This window comes from Natator depressus, chromosome 5, assembly GCF_965152275.1.
Source record: "Natator depressus isolate rNatDep1 chromosome 5, rNatDep2.hap1, whole genome shotgun sequence".
NCBI lineage: Eukaryota > Metazoa > Chordata > Testudines > Cheloniidae > Natator > Natator depressus.
This window is the reverse complement of record NC_134238.1, coordinates 126,354,051-126,369,634: the sequence shown is the minus strand read 5'-3', so window position 1 is coordinate 126,369,634 and position 15,584 is coordinate 126,354,051. Positions and strand designations below refer to the sequence as shown.

General features: G+C 41.0%; 1 protein-coding gene across 3 annotated transcripts in view; it reads left to right on the top strand.

Moving 5' to 3' along the window:
• Window positions 1-15,584, top strand: part of DGKQ (diacylglycerol kinase theta) — a 173,503-nt gene that overhangs the window by 97,666 nt on the left and 60,253 nt on the right. For all 3 annotated transcript variants that reach the window (XM_074953594.1, XM_074953597.1, XM_074953595.1), the window contains 2 exons: window positions 1,824-1,977; window positions 9,093-9,149. In XM_074953594.1, coding sequence (XP_074809695.1) covers window positions 1,824-1,977; window positions 9,093-9,149 — 211 coding nt within the window. The remainder of the gene's footprint in view (window positions 1-1,823; window positions 1,978-9,092; window positions 9,150-15,584) is intronic.

Here is a 15,584-nt window from a genome sequence, read left to right as displayed (position 1 = left end):
AAAGCAGATAGCTCAGGAGCGAGCGAAGAAACGATTCCGTCTCCTAACAGGGAAGGTTCCAGAACAATCAGGAACCTTCTGGAGACAATTAAGACAGGCTGATTAGAACACCTGCAGCCAATCAAGAAGCTGCTAGAATCAATTAAGGCAGGCTAATCAGGGCACCTGGGTTTTAAAAAGGAGCTAACTTCAGTTTGTGGTGTGAATGTGAGAAGCTGGGAGCAAGAGGCACTAGGAGCTGAGAGTGAGAACACGGACTGTTAGAGGACTGAGGTGTACAAGCATTATCAGACACCAGGAGGAAGGTCCTATGGTGAGGATAAAGCAGGTGTTGGGAGGAGGCCATGGGGAAGTAGCCCAGGGAGTTGTAGCTGTCGCACAGCTGTTCCAGGAGGCACTCTAGACAGCTGCATTCCACAGGGCCCTGGGCTGGAACTCGGAGTAGAGGGCGGGCCCGTGTTCCCCCCAAACCTCCCAACTCCTGGTCAGACACAGGAGGAGTTGACCTGAACTGTGGGTTCAGAAAAAGTGCCAAGCTGAGGGCTGCCGTGAAGCTCCAAGGCGAGCAAATCTGCCAATAAGCGCAAGACCCAAGGTAGAGTAGGAACTTTGTCACAAAAGAAACAAAAATTTATGTGATTACATAGAATCCCTCTTTCTAACCTGCTCGTGTTCCCTTTCAGCATGGAATGTTTTTGAACCCTGGAGATTGTTCCCAACATTTCTGAACATGTATTTGATTTTGTGGTCATCCCTTTGTACTGCTAATGTTTTATTCCCATACAACATAAAAGTATCCTACCTTTATATGCTCTCTCTCATCCAGAAGAGAGCCAAAACTCATTATAGACTTAAAACTGATATAGAGCCTACTGTGTAGATAGGGGTCACTGAATGCATCATTAGTCACCAAGAGGGTGAAATGCAGAAACAGTGCCTAGAAATAACACACAAAGCATTAGGGGATAGGAAATGAAAAATAAATTTAATAATTAAAAACAAAAGTATTTTTGAATTACCACACTCAGTCTTAAAACTTACAATAGCAAACTTACCTGTATCTTAAGGCTAAACAATTATTCAGTGTTTCAGGTATATTTTATTTGAATTATTTAGATATTCAAAAATACTTTTAAAAAACAAATAACTGAAATTACACATCACTATTTTTTCTTTAAATTTTTTTAAATTTTTTTTGTGAACTTCTTTTATTGGCTTTGTTCATCAGTTTGTAATATGTATTTACCATAACCTGATTCCAAGGATAATAGATGGTCTCTAGAATAAATGCAAGGCAGAAATTTACTCAAGGGTCTGGGCTGATGACATAAGCTTCAGAAAGGACAATTCCTGAATTTAACAAGTAAAACCCCAGGAAGAAATCGCAGCCCCGACTCCCTACTGGATAACTTATTTTTTATAACACAATTGTCCATGTTTTGATCATCTTCCCACTTGTGAATACCACTAGAATGCAAAATCTATGGTTCAGATGCAGAACAATCTTACTATTGTTCCTTTACGTCAATGTATGTAAAACTTTAGATTTCAGTAGAATATGTTTTTAATATTTTAAAAAGTGTTGTCACATGTTAAGAATTCTCACTGTTATGTCAATAAAAATATAGTGAGTTAAAATCAAACCTGATATAAGTTGATGCAACTCCATTCATCGCACAGGAGATAGACCAATTTACAGTAAGTATGAATTTGTTCCAGCATGGTTTGCAAGGCCACTGCCTATTTTGTTATAGTGAGTTAATTTTTTTTACAAGTTTAATGTCTGAGGTTTGACAAGTGTTTAATGATGTTTCTGTTTATAGGCTCATGCTTCTTGCTACATTACTGTACCACCAGAATGTACTTTTGGAAGATTAAGAAATATGATTCTTCCTCCGAATTGTGTGCGTTTAGTTTCTCGCAATTTCAGCAAAATGCACTGTTTTCGAATATCAGAGAGCCTGCAAACAGAACCAGGTAAAGACTCTGAAAATGGTATCCAATAAAGTGCTGAATATGTGGAGTTACTGTGTTTTACGTCAATATTTAACTGAATCTTTTAAGGTTGCTGATCATGTAGTATGTCTTTTTTGAGGATGTAATATTAATCTGTTACTAGCTAAGGCTGCTGCTTCTGCTACCTGATATGGATCCTAAATACAGAGCCTGTTGTATAGAATACCAAGCCTGAATTCGTGTTTCTGCTTGACTATTTGGCATCAATTCTACTGAGTTTGACCATAAATATGTAGGCACCTTGGTTTTCTTGCTATAACATGTTCTAAAGAAAGTTTAGTTCTAACTTGCACATAACATGATTGTATATTTACAAACATAGGACATTTTTTGTGAAGGAGAGGACCAGTTTTTTTTGTGAGCAAAATCATGTCTTAACCTGTAGCTTCTATTATTCCAGAGCTGAAGCAGCAGTATATCACTTCTGCATTTATAGGAAAAATAAATGTCCATATGCAAGGAGAGGGCGGGGGGGCAGAGGAGAAAGAAACTGCATTTTAAGCACCTTTTTTGGTCAAACATTTCTTACGCCCCACCTCACATACATTTAGTAACTTAACAGTTGTAGTGTATATTGTGGAAACTGTAGACCAGAGTCTTGTTTGACTAACGAGGATGCTGATGCGGATGATATAAGCAATCATTGATATAAATGCTACTTTTATTTAGCAACTCATGTTAGGTTTTTTTTATTAGTTGAAATATTTTGCTTTCCCTGTTTGTAATTAAACATTTGCCCTTTCCAAGTGGAAGGGATTTAATTTGTAGGATAACGTTTTGCTGCCACCTAGTGTATGTATTACTTATTTACTTTAGTTTTCAGGAGCAAGCCTTTTCTTATGCCTTTGCCTTGTTTCTTTTTGTGCTTTAAATTTCAAACATCCCAAATGTAAACTTATCTTTTTTTCTTAGAAATTATTTTTGTACGTTAAGAATGAAAGGGAAGATAAATACATCAAACTTTGCCAGTCTTGGGAGGTTAAAATGTTAGAAACTTGTTTCCTTGAGAGCTTCCTGAGAAGTTGGACGTTAGTTTACTGTGGTGGTGTTGAACATTTGAGCGTATCTTGGTACTCATGAAGATAGATATTTAATAGCTATCACTAGCGAGAGTCATCTGTAATACATGCATAAGCTGTAATATTACCCTAGCATCTCTGGTAATGGACCTCAATCCTGACCTACACTCTCTCAACTATTGGAGCCTCTCTTGAGCAGAAACAAGCTAGTTTTTAGTGGACATTTATCTATATTACAAAAACCATGTAGTGAAACACAACTGGTAAAGACCATCCAACCTAGTTTCACTTATGACTTAAAGTGACCTGCAAATGTGTGGTTTTTAATAACTGGTTTTGTACTCTTTGTTGCTTTTTTATGATGTACATAAAGTGCTGGAAAATTGAGTGGTTTTAATGGTTTTTTCCTACTTGTTTTTTATTTTAGAAATATCAGGAATGTTTACTCTGGACCTCCCTGGTTTTGCTGGAGGGCTTCTTCAGGGTCTCAGACGATGAATATTATTAGTCACTTAATCTTTAACAAAGTCTTCCGTTCTCAAAAATGTTAGTCATTAAATTGGGATGAACAAAAACCAGACTTTAAAACTGTCTGATTAAAAATCCTCTGGTTCAATATTCCGTAATTTTTCCTCTTGTGAGGTCATCCTTTCAGGATGCCTTCATACATCATTTAAAAAAACAAACCACAAGTTTAATATTCATTGTTCCTTATTTGCAGGTCATCTTTAAGTGAAATTTGAACCCAGATCTCTGTGGAGGAAAGACTAGTATGTTAACAATTGCCGCTTCCAGTCACTAGCTTTGTTACATTAAGTGACAGACAAAGGTTTTCTCCATTTTAATACTTAGGATTATATATGCTCATCATACGAAGTTGCATTACCCAAATTCAAGTTGCCTGAGTACATTTTAACAGGGTACATTTCATGTCATTAAATCTGCATGTTCAAAGCGCAGAAAGCAGAACATCCAACAACGAACAGTGAGGCCCCCACCACAGCACCAGACCTGAAAGCCGCTTTCCTTTGGCAGGGGGCAGGTGTTAGTAGTAACTGAACTTGGATGTGAACTTTATGGATGATCCCTTCAACTCTCATAAGTGAAACCAAAACACAAACTTTGGGGTGTTTGAAATTCAGATCCATGTTTTGCAGCTCCAGCCCATGTAGACAAAGGATATATAGTCAGGCTCTGAAAAGTCTCTTCTGTAGAGATACCACCCAGCTGCCAGGATTCTCTCTCCTGGGTCTCGGCTCCCTAGCATGAGATTGGTAGAGCTCCCCAGGCTTCGAAAGACTTTTGATCACTGGCAGCAGTTGTGCTGTTGAGAGCGAGCGAGCCAGCCAATCACCCTCCCCTCTCAGGTTGCGCGCCGCCTGCTAACCTGAACAGCTGCCTTGGACCTCACCAGACATTTCTTCTTGGCTGGTCAGCAAAGGAGCTATACTTCTGCCATTGCTGCTTCAGCTCTTCTCCCCAGACTTTCTGAAGCATGGCAGTAGAGTGCCTGTCATTCAGTCAGGCCTGGCTCTCCAGAACAATGGCCATGGGAGGGCTTTTGCTGGAAGCATTTTGGTCAGCGGCCCCTGTTTTTCTCTGAACACTTCAGTACCTTGATGGTACTTTCCTGTCAGTGTTTGGGGCTCAGGGCATTGTCTTGGTGCTCTTCACCCTGGAATGCAGCATTCTGCTGCCTGCCTTTGGGCTTTGGCACCTCTGTGGTCAGAGCTCTTCCCACAGCCCTGAGCACAACTCCCAGGTCCTACCCTCCACTAGAGATAACGTGTTTGGGGAGCAGGTGGAAGTGTCATCGTTGAGTGCCAAGGAGACAGTTGTCACTCTGCACTTTTGGACCTTTAACTCGTCTCTCAGATCCCTTCTTCCAGGAAGGCTAAGGAGTCTGCTTTGGAAGCTGGCTTTTGCGTCAACTCAGTACCCCACTGAGCAGAGCACTCTGCATCAACACCAGTCATGGAATGGTCCCACGCTCCCTGTCAGTGAGCACCAAGGACTAAAGGGTTTGTGAAAGCATCCTGGGTGTGTACAGCCATGGTAGCTGGTCAGGACCTTCCTGACTGAGGAGGCTGGGAGCTGCCTATTTGGTCAAGGAAAAATTCAAGATGGTCACTCTGGGAGCTGCCTTCCCTAGAGAAGGGGGACTGGCTATGTGCTGTGGGTCTTTCTAAGGCTCGTGTGCATATTATGGGCATTTCTCAAGCCCTATTGATGTCTGTTTTGTTACGGGAGAGCTGCACTGCTAATTCCTTGTTTAGCCTTCAGGGAAGGATGGTCATTAAATGCTTGGGAATAGTTGGGGCCACTCTGCCAGGCTGGCAGTGAAGTGTTCCTTCATTTGGTGGTTGATGGAGGACCTCATTCAGTTGGGTGTCAGATCAGCTTGTGTCACCACTGGAGTGTGGGAGTCACCCGAGTTTGTGGTAACTCAGCCAAAACCTCAACTCACCGCAGACTGACCATTGGAATGTGTACGAGCCCTGCTACCCAGCTCATGTCTAGCCTTCCTGCCAGGGGTCAGTTGTGATGCATCACCCGTCTGATGGGGTGCAATGGTCAGAATCAGGAGGCAGCAACTCACCCCATGTTGCAAATGCTGGCTCTCCTGGTCAACACCTGTAGCACGTCTCCACATTGAGTTTAACCTCTCTGGATCTGAGACACCAGAGGAAGCACAAGCAATACAGGGACTTTTTACATTGCCCCTGAATAACAGAGACCCTCTGGGCAAGTCTGACTTGGTGACTGTCCAGGAACAGTTTTTAATGAGGAATTCCAAACACCACCTCCGTAACTTGTAGTGGCCATGGCTATCTCCTGTATAGTCTAGGGAGCTCACACAGTGGAGCTCTACACCAAGGGAATTTGGCCTCTCCAACAGTAGCCATTCACCAGTTACTCTGTTAAGGTCAGTCATGTATCTGCTAAGGACGATCAGAGACCTAGTATTCCAAAAGGAGGTCCTGAGTCAAATGGGCAATCTGTGTATTGGGAAAGCCTTTGGGAGGCCGGAGTGGGCATTTTCTCACAAGTTATTCCTCCTCATCCTAGACCTAGCAAGTAAAGACCACATGATCACAGTCAGCTTGAGTTAATCTATGTTGCATCCTTCTGAATGTCTTCTGGATTGGGGAGTGGCTGCTCGGTTCACCCCTTCCTCCAGTGTGGGATGCTGGAGGTGAGTTGCATCACCTCCGACCTAAACAAGAATCTTCCAGTCTTTTATTACTACTACCTTCCCCATTTGCTGACGGAGGATGGTGCTATATGTTTTTCCACTGACACCTCTTGTATCAAGGTCTGTTCAAAGCTCAAGAGTGACGGAATTTCAGTTATCATAACAGCACCATATTGGCCCAGGCAAGAGTGGTTTTCAATGCAGTTTTACATGGTAAAAGCTGCTCCCCTCAGAATGAGTCTCTGGCCTCATATCATCATTTGAGACCATGGTGTCGCAGTGCATCCCAGCTCCGGAGCCTGCTGCCTGGCCCCCAGTAGGAACGTACCTGCCAACACAGTTTGATATACGAGGGTAGATATTAAATTGCTTAAACATTATATAAAATCCTGTGCAAACTCCTTGTTGACAGTGCAGAGCCTTCCTGCTCATTTCCCTTGGCGTGGGTGACAGGCCCAGGAGCACGGGGTATAGATGCCAGCTCCGTTCCCTCTGGACTTGAGGACAGACCGGTGTAGGGGCTGTGGCAAGTAGTGGGTGCAGGGAGCTATTCCCAACTCTTTTCCTCCGGGGAGAGTGGTATTTGCAGGCTGTTGTTGGTGACTGTGGGGATGTGTATCCTTCCATCCCTCTTGTTTCCTTTCAGTCTGGAAAGCTCCTTTTGAACCACCTGGTTCCTAGGAGTTTTAATTTCTTACGTGAATGGCCATTTCAGTGGTGGTAGCGACTGTATCTGAGTGAGCAAGCCTCAGGCCCTGAAAGCATTCCTTCCTGTCTGTACCAAATCGCCTAAGGATAAGCTGTTGCTATAAACTCATTTGAGGCTCCCCTCTAGAGGTGATCAAGTTCCACCTTAATGACCCTGTTCTCTCTAGTCTGTTTCCAATGCCTGAATGCCCATCTCCTCTAAATCCTTGAGGTTCAGAGGTCCATAGATCTTTAACTAGAGCTGACTAATGCCTTAGAAAGACCATCACACTTTTTCACTTTGCACCGACTTGATAAGCAGGCCTTTCTAACTGTTAGCTTTTTGCATGGCTGTGATATGGCTGGCCTGTCAAGGCTTGATCACAGCAAAGGATATTTCCATCCCAGACGTACATAAGGTAGGCTCGTTGCACTCTCTGTGCTTTCACAAAGCGTTTTTGCTTGGAGTCCAGAAGGAATTCTCTTTTAGGGTCTCCATGTTCCATAATTACTTTCCAAGAGAGAAAGTCTAAGCTCTGTTTTGTTTCTTTGGAGTTGTCCTGTATTGATGCTATACAGTTTTTCGAGTTTTGGTTCTAATTAATCGTGCAGGATGCTATTGTTGTTACTTATGGTGGTGACGGGCAAATGTCGGATCTCTCCTTTATTTAAAAACCATAATCTCCAGAACACCATTGCTGGTAACACTGTTGGCATTGGCCTTTTGGTATGGTGATTAATTTTGTATTGATTTTTATATAATAAAACCAAACAATGGAAAGGCCAAAAAGGCAAATGACTTATAGCTTGTATACGTTCCAAAATGCCACATGCTTCATGGGATCTCAAAGAGAATTATGTAATCTTACAATTTGTCAAAGCTGCAAGACCACACAATCCTATAAAGACATAACACATTTGGGTGGGGGTTACACTAATAAAATAGGAAAAGACCTACATAAACATAAAGAGGAGGAGGAGTAACAAGGGAGGGTTAAATAGACTGGAACTTGTTTTTTTTAATTGTTGCAACATTACTATAACTCTTCACTGAGAGATCTGTCAAGTTGTTTACTCTCCAGTAGTGAGAATTCTGGTAAATGGTAGTTTTAGGGAAGGGAAAATTACTAACCTGTAATTCTGCATCTTTGAAGATGTCATTATATCAGGATTTTCTCTCACTCACTCACCCACCTTTCCTCAAATCCTGGAGGTTTATCTTTGTTGAAGTGGTGTTTGGGGGCCTTGATTTTTTTTCGTCTCTTCTTGAGTCAGATTTTTAATCATTTTTTTATTGGCTGACTTTTTTTTTTTAATTTTTTTTTAATTTTTGGCCAATCACAGTCAGTAATTGATTGGAGGTTTCCAAGGGCAGCAGTTAAACTGTGTGGAGGCCACATGTCTATCAGTATGGTGGTCTGGCTTGTGTTCCACCTTGCTATTGCTGCTCTTGGAGAACGAAATCTGTCAAGAGGAAGTTCCATCTGTCTTGCACTAGAGAAGCGAGACACAGGAGTGAGATTTCAGTCAGGATGATACCTTCAGAGAAGCAAAATCACAGGTCAGTAATTTCCTCTTAATTATTTTGCCAACATTAAACATTTGAATATATAAACTACAAATATCATCTAATACATTGACTCCCAGTTTTAAGTAATAAATCAACTCAAGTTTTCTCTTCTAGAGCTGGACAAACAAAATCTTGTGTTATTTGCAACTATTCAGTTCTAGAATTATTTTTATTAAATCGATAGATCTGATCGGACACCATTTAATACTCTGATTCCTGTTACAATGTCATAGTTTAAAACTTATGATCAGAAAGTATATTTTTAATTTATGGGCAGACATGACAGGTTGATGAAATTTGCAAATAGTAATACTGAGACAATCAGTGAGAGAGAATTTGAGGCTATGACCCACACAGTAGTTACATGTTAATTCTTATTGTCAGTGTGTGTTACACTGCTACATTCATTGGGGTGTTGTGGTAGTGATTTTAGTTTTAAAAAGCTAAGTATTGGAAGAGGAAATGTGGTTGTTGCTGTAGTGTATGCACCCCCTGTGACTTTTGTTGTCTTTGTTACTTCCATTAAACTATTTTAAAATAAGATTCAACTATTATTTTGTGCAATTAAAAGGTAACCTTCTCCTTGAAACTTTTCTTTCCACAGATGAAGATGACGATGTTGATGGCTTAACACAAGGGTCAGTGATTTCAACAGATTCAAGTAAGTCGAATTTTAGTAAATTGGGAATATTGGCTCAACACAGCCTTTATTATATTAGCGTAAGCTGATTTTCCTTATGAAGAATAGTACTCCTAAATAAAGCTTCACTTTGGTCAGACAATTACATTCTAATGGTAATTACAGATCTTGTGTATTCAATATTGGGTCAGCACATCTTTATGTATATAAAGTGATAATGGATAGGCCCTTCTGTGAAATCCACTTCAGCATTTTAGTGAAAAGAGGTGATGGTATTCATTAGATCATTGCAGTCAACCTTCTCTCCAGGTGTTTTCCACAGGTCAGTATCACTGGAGTTAATTGCTTTCTATAAGTAGTATTCTCTGTAAGTCACAGCTAGGCATCTCTCACAATAGCAGTTGAGAAATCATGTGTTTGTATTTAATGATCCGGTAATGTTAAGTGATAGATTTGGAGGGCAGGCAGTACATTTCTTTAAAGCACTAGCCTTTCATCCGTGGCTACTTGGGTTCAAATCTTACCAAGGACATAAGTAAAATGAGGTCTACCCGCTGCTCAGGTGAGGCCCAGTAAGAATAAATATAGTGGTGTTTGTTTGTCAGGATTGAAGTCCATTGGCAAGTGCGTAGTACAGTTTTTGTACCCATTGACTGTTCTGTGTTTGATATTAGCTATTATTAATCTCATTTTCTTGACTAGTGTAGTCAATCACAGTTTATTAAAACAAAATAAAAGGTAGTGGAATAAATGACTAAAACCAGCAAATCTTCACATTTTTCATGATGTGGTTGCATAAATGGCTCTAGTACGAAAAAGTAGATTGAAGAAAAAGTAAAGAAAGAAAGAACCTTCCGTGTCCCCTTCATGTTCTTTCAAGATCTAAGACTGTTGAGGAAATTGCCATGTGACAAGGGCCATTCCAGATCAATACTTAGCATAGTTCTGACAATGTGCTCAAATGTGTTAGTATGTCCCCTTTATTTTAAAATAGGGTTTAAACTTCACTCTCTCTGGATGATTATGAGGAATTTATGACACCCCACATACTTCCATATTGTAGGATCAGATTGTGACCAGCTGTGGTTTGTCAAATAAACTTGCACATTTTCCAGTGGGCAGCTTTTCAAATAGCAAAGCGAAATAATCCTTTATGTGCCAGCACCTGTTTTTACTTCTATATCTTACTGACTGAGGCTGGTATTTCTCCATCAGTGGCTGTCAAAGGGAGTGAGATGTCTATCCTGGTATCTCAGATGGCTTGGTTGACACTGTTAATCCAGTACGCCTTATTTTATACGGACTTACCAAGAAGATGAAGACATTGTGCTCAAAAAGAGATTCTAAACTTTGTTTTTCCTTACACACATTTCTCTACAGTGTCAATCAGTAAAACTGGGGAGAACAGGAACACGCTGTACATTTTCAAAGACTAATGCAAAGAATCTTTAATCCTGTGGTTTAAATAAAGTGGTTGTACTAAAATGAATTGCTTCCCCTTACTATATATTAACACAACATAAATGGATACAGATGTTCCAGTATAACTGGCTCTCTTTTATGCCATGATTTTTGATGATCAGTGTGTTAGGAGGAGAGAAATTCTAATGCTTCTATTGAAGACAAAGGCATTGTGCTCCGTGGGAAGTATTGATTAATCATTGGTTTGACACTTTCAGATATTAGTGTAACTGATACCAGGTAGTAAGGCTTTACTCCTCCTACAGCTGATCCTGCCCACTGCTGTATGTAGCCCAAGGGGTCGAGAGAGATCCACTCATTGACTTTGCAGGAGGGATCTTTAAATTTGTTGCATCACTGTTTCAAGTCAAGCTCTTCTTTCAGAGTGCACAGACATTTACTGTGCAAGGGAACATGATACTAGAAATGGTGGTCACCTTTACAGTTATGGTAGCTAGCCTGCTATTTATCTTCCAGAAAAGATGTAGCTGTTGTGTTTTTCTCAGTTTACCTCATAGATACAGCTCTGTTTAAAAAAAAAAAAAAAAAAAAGGGCAGTGAAAAATAACACACAGGATATTTTTTAGGATGTGAAAGGATGTCTGGCCTACTTTGGTTTGTATGACACGCTATTTTCGTTAGAGAAGGAACAAACGAGAACCTTGGTAAAAAGTGTACAAAATAAAGAATGGTTTATAAACAAAGTTACATTAGGATCTTTGGTTCATCCTTTCTCAATGTGAGAACAAGGGGACATTAAATGAAATTGATAGGGAGAAAAATTAAAACTGATAGAGGCTTTTTAAGACAATGCATTATTAAACTGTGGAACTTATTGTAACAAGATATTATTGAGGCCAAGAACTTATCAGGGGTAATTAGGATATTTTAGATGGGTAGCACAGATATCTAGTTACAATAGTAAATATTTTTTAAAAGAGTTTGGGAAGAGATCTGAACCCTCACACTTCAGGACATAAAGCAGCATCTACAGGCTTGTCTACACAGGAAAGTTATATTGGTATAAGCTAAAGTGTGAATTTTAACCAATAGAACGTAATCCCTGTGTGGTTACTCTTATTCCGTTATGAAAGCCTTTTATTCTGGTTTGAGGCCCTTTTCTCTGTTTAGCTCATGTCTTTTGGGAAGGGGTTTAAGCTAACCTGAAAAGAGTTGTTCCCACAGAGGGTTGTACCTGTTAAACTATACAGTATAACTGGAGACGGGATACCCAGGATGTCAATTTCTGTGTTCCTAGAGACAACGCACATTGTTCTTAGCTGAGGCCGTGTTTGAAAATGATGCTGAACATAAAGAATCATAGTCCTAGTCTGGCAAACAAACAACAAAACAGGCTTTAATTTCCCATCATTGCTAATATTTCTTCATAACTGGCGATTTAGAGGATGGAAATACTAATGTTTGGATGATATCGTACGGATGTAACAGATCCCCAGAAGAGAGATCTCCATAATTCTCAAAATAAAAATTATTTATGTTGAGCTCTTAGTTCCTGGATCTGCAGGGATCCCAGAACATAAAGATGTTAGAGACTCTGCCTTTGCTTGTGTGCCAGAAATCAAGGCAGGTTGAGGGTACACGCAGCTTGCATGATCAGGCCCTGATGTTTTTGTTCATTTACGTCTTCTGTCGGTCACAGCTGGCGATGAGAACCCCCTGCTGCCCAAACAACAGGTAAAACTCTGTGGTGATTATTCTCAAAGGGTGTTCATTACAGAGTGGGATTTACAGTGTATCGTGTTAGGCACTGGGCCATTTTTCCCGAGGCTACTTCCCATTGACACTTAAGAGTAACAAACATCTTTTGAAAGATGCTGTTGTGCAGAGTAGAGCTTCAGCCAGGTTGATGGCTTTAGTGTGATGCAAAGCTCAAACCTCCTCCTCTGTCTGGATTGTCAGTGTGTGACTTTTGAAAAGGAATAAAGACATTCTGAGCATCACACACTGTCTTCTTTGATCGATTGATTTTATTTTAGCTTTACGGTTTTTATGATTTGGTTTAATGAATTAATAAATTAAGACTGCCATCACACTTTCACTCAGTCTGTCCTGTTTGCAGATTCTCTTTGATCCCCTATGCCAGTCCAGATGCTTAGGTATAATTTGTCCCTGGCAGTAGATGGGGATAGTATGCAAAATGTGTTTGGAGGTGTCATCCCCTGTACACAGGGGGCTTGCTTTCTGTGTAAGCTTATTGTTGGTATTTTCAACAGGTCGAAAGATTATTACTTTTGCTGGCAGATGCAGAGGACTGAAGGGAAAAGAAGAGCTTGTGACCCCAGAAATTCCCCTTGCACTGGGACACCCATACTTTGTGGCTGTCCCCAGGGAGCTGCTTACTGCCTGTTGTGGGACTCAGCGTATCTGACACCCACAGGTTTCCCAGGGAGTAGCCAAGAGGACAACACTGGGGCAGCTGCCAAGGAATACTCTCTCCCTTCCCTTCTCTCCCCCTCCCCTTCATTGTGGGAGGTGGGAGGGCCTAAAGGATCATATCCAAGAAACAAGGGACAAAGTGGGCCTTTGTCCCCATCTGTTGCCCATCAAGACTGCAGCCTGTTTGTCCGGTGGTCCCCAACCTCCAGGTCATGGGGTAGGACGTTGTGATGTGAGAGTGGACATGCCCGGATCAGTTGGCTCTGCACCCTGCTTGGGCAAGGGCTGAATCTGTTGACAGAGAAACGGAGGTGTTTACTGAGGATCTGCGAGTGGGTGCTGCACTTTCCAGAGTGGCAAAGGAGAGAATAGATCTCAAAGGTGGGGTTTCACTCTGCTCCACAGACCAGTCCAGTCTTTTTCGAAGAAGACATTTGAGCTCATTACAGTGCTTCACAGGTAGTCATGGGTGCAGCTTATTCCTCTGGGGCACTGCTCAGATGGATTCAAAGCCTATGATCCGTGTCCCCTGAAGCTAGAGGTGAACAGAGGAAAGTGGATCAGATGCTGCTGTGGTTGGAATCTGCAGTGGAGCTCATGGCAGATGTGTGAAAAAGTTCCATGAACAGCTGTTAAGGCTCAGGGTGAGCATGCAGCCACTGTGTGAAAGGCTGGCAGCTTTCACAGTCTTGTGGTCCCAAAATCCCTTAGAGCTGAAGTTTCAGCCTGTCTCATGGTAAGAAGGTGAGACCCCAGTACTGATGAAATGACCAGTGATATATTCAGAGAACCAGGATGACATGGGGAAAGAGGTTGGTTTTTCGAAGGAACAACAGCATGACATTTACATGATTCTTGTCAGTTTCATAGCTGCCCAACTGGGTTTTGAATGGCAGCAATGAAACTGACCAGAGTCTTGCTAATTTCTCCTTGCTGCTGCTTGGCGCAGCTGAGAGCAGTAGAAATCCAGGTAAGGGAGCAGCCAGGGTAAGGAAGACAGCACTGCAGTTGGTTTGCACTCCGTTCAGATTTGGAAGATTTTCTTATTTTTCAAAACCTTAAATTCTGCTGATACTGTTGGATTAGGCTCCTGTGCTTGCCAGGGAAAAGCTTCCCACTCATCATTGATAGATATATTTTTCAAGCTGTGCTTTTTGAAAAGTAAGAAAAAAATAAAAAGGCTCTCCCTATCCACAAAACTCTCAGAATATGAGGAAATCTGTTTTGGTTTCACCAAGTATTACATATCCTGTCCCCAAAGAAACTCAGTGTTTCTGAATCAGCTTTCATGGTTTGGTAAACAAGTACCTAACATTGACCTTGCAGTAGCCTCCTGCTTAAAAAACAACAAAACCAAACCAGTTTTGCTCTATAAATTGAACAGCTGTGAAAGAACCCATTGATGGGAAAGATAAAAGCCCCTTTCAGAAGGTGAAACTATGATTTAGTTGTAAGAAGAGATGACTTGAGGCCTAAAGACTCGAGGAGGTGAAAAAAAATCTGTTACAAGGAGTCATTTGTATGATACATCAGTTGATAACTCTTATCAGAAATCATCTTATAGTTAGTTACATAGTAGAAAGAAGAAGCTTTTAGGTTAAGCTATATGCCAACTTCATTTCACAGTTGATCTCCCTAGCCTTTTCCTTTAACAATGAGAATTGGAGAGGCTACTAACATAAATAGAGCCTTATCTAACATAAATTACAAATATTTACATATCTTTTCCAAAAGAAAAGAAGTCAGACAAGTTGTATGCAAATTATTTATATAATAAGAAAAGGAGTAATACTTGTGGCACCTTAGAGACTAACAAATTTATTTGAGCATAAGCTTTCGTGAGCTACAGCTCACTTCATCGGATGCATTCAGTGGAAAATACAGTGGGGAGATTTATATACACTGAGAACATGAAACAATGGGTGTTATCTTACACGCTGTAAGGAGAGTGATCACTTAAGATGAGCTAATACCAGCAGGAGAGCGGGGGGGGGGGGGGGGAAGAGAACCTTTTGTCGTGATAATCAAGGTGGGCCATTTCCAGCAGTTGACAAGAACGTCTGAGGAACAGTGGGGGGGGGGAATAAACATGGGGAAATAGTTTTACTTTGTGTAATGACCCATCCACTCCCAGTCTCTATTCAAGCCTAAATTAATTGTATCCAGTTTGCAAATTAATTCCAATTCAGTAGTCTCTCATTGGAGTCTGTTTTTGAAGTCTTTTTATTGTAATATTGCGACTTTTAGGTCTGTAATCGAGTGACCAGAGAGATTGAAGTGTTCTCTGACTAGTTTATGAATGTTATAATTCTTGATATATGTTATGTGTCCATTTATTCTTTTACGTAGAGACTGTCCAGTTTGACCAATGTACATGGCAGAAGGGCATTGCTGGCACATGATGGCATATATCACATTGGTAGATGTGCAAGTGAACGAGCCTCTGATAGTGTGGCTGATGTGATTAGGTCCTATGATGGTGTCCCCTGAATAGATATGTGGACACAGTTGGCAACAGGCTTTGTTGCAAGGATAGGTTCCTGGGTTAGTGGTTCTGTTGTGTGGTATGTGGTTGCTGTTAACTTAGGCTTGAATAGA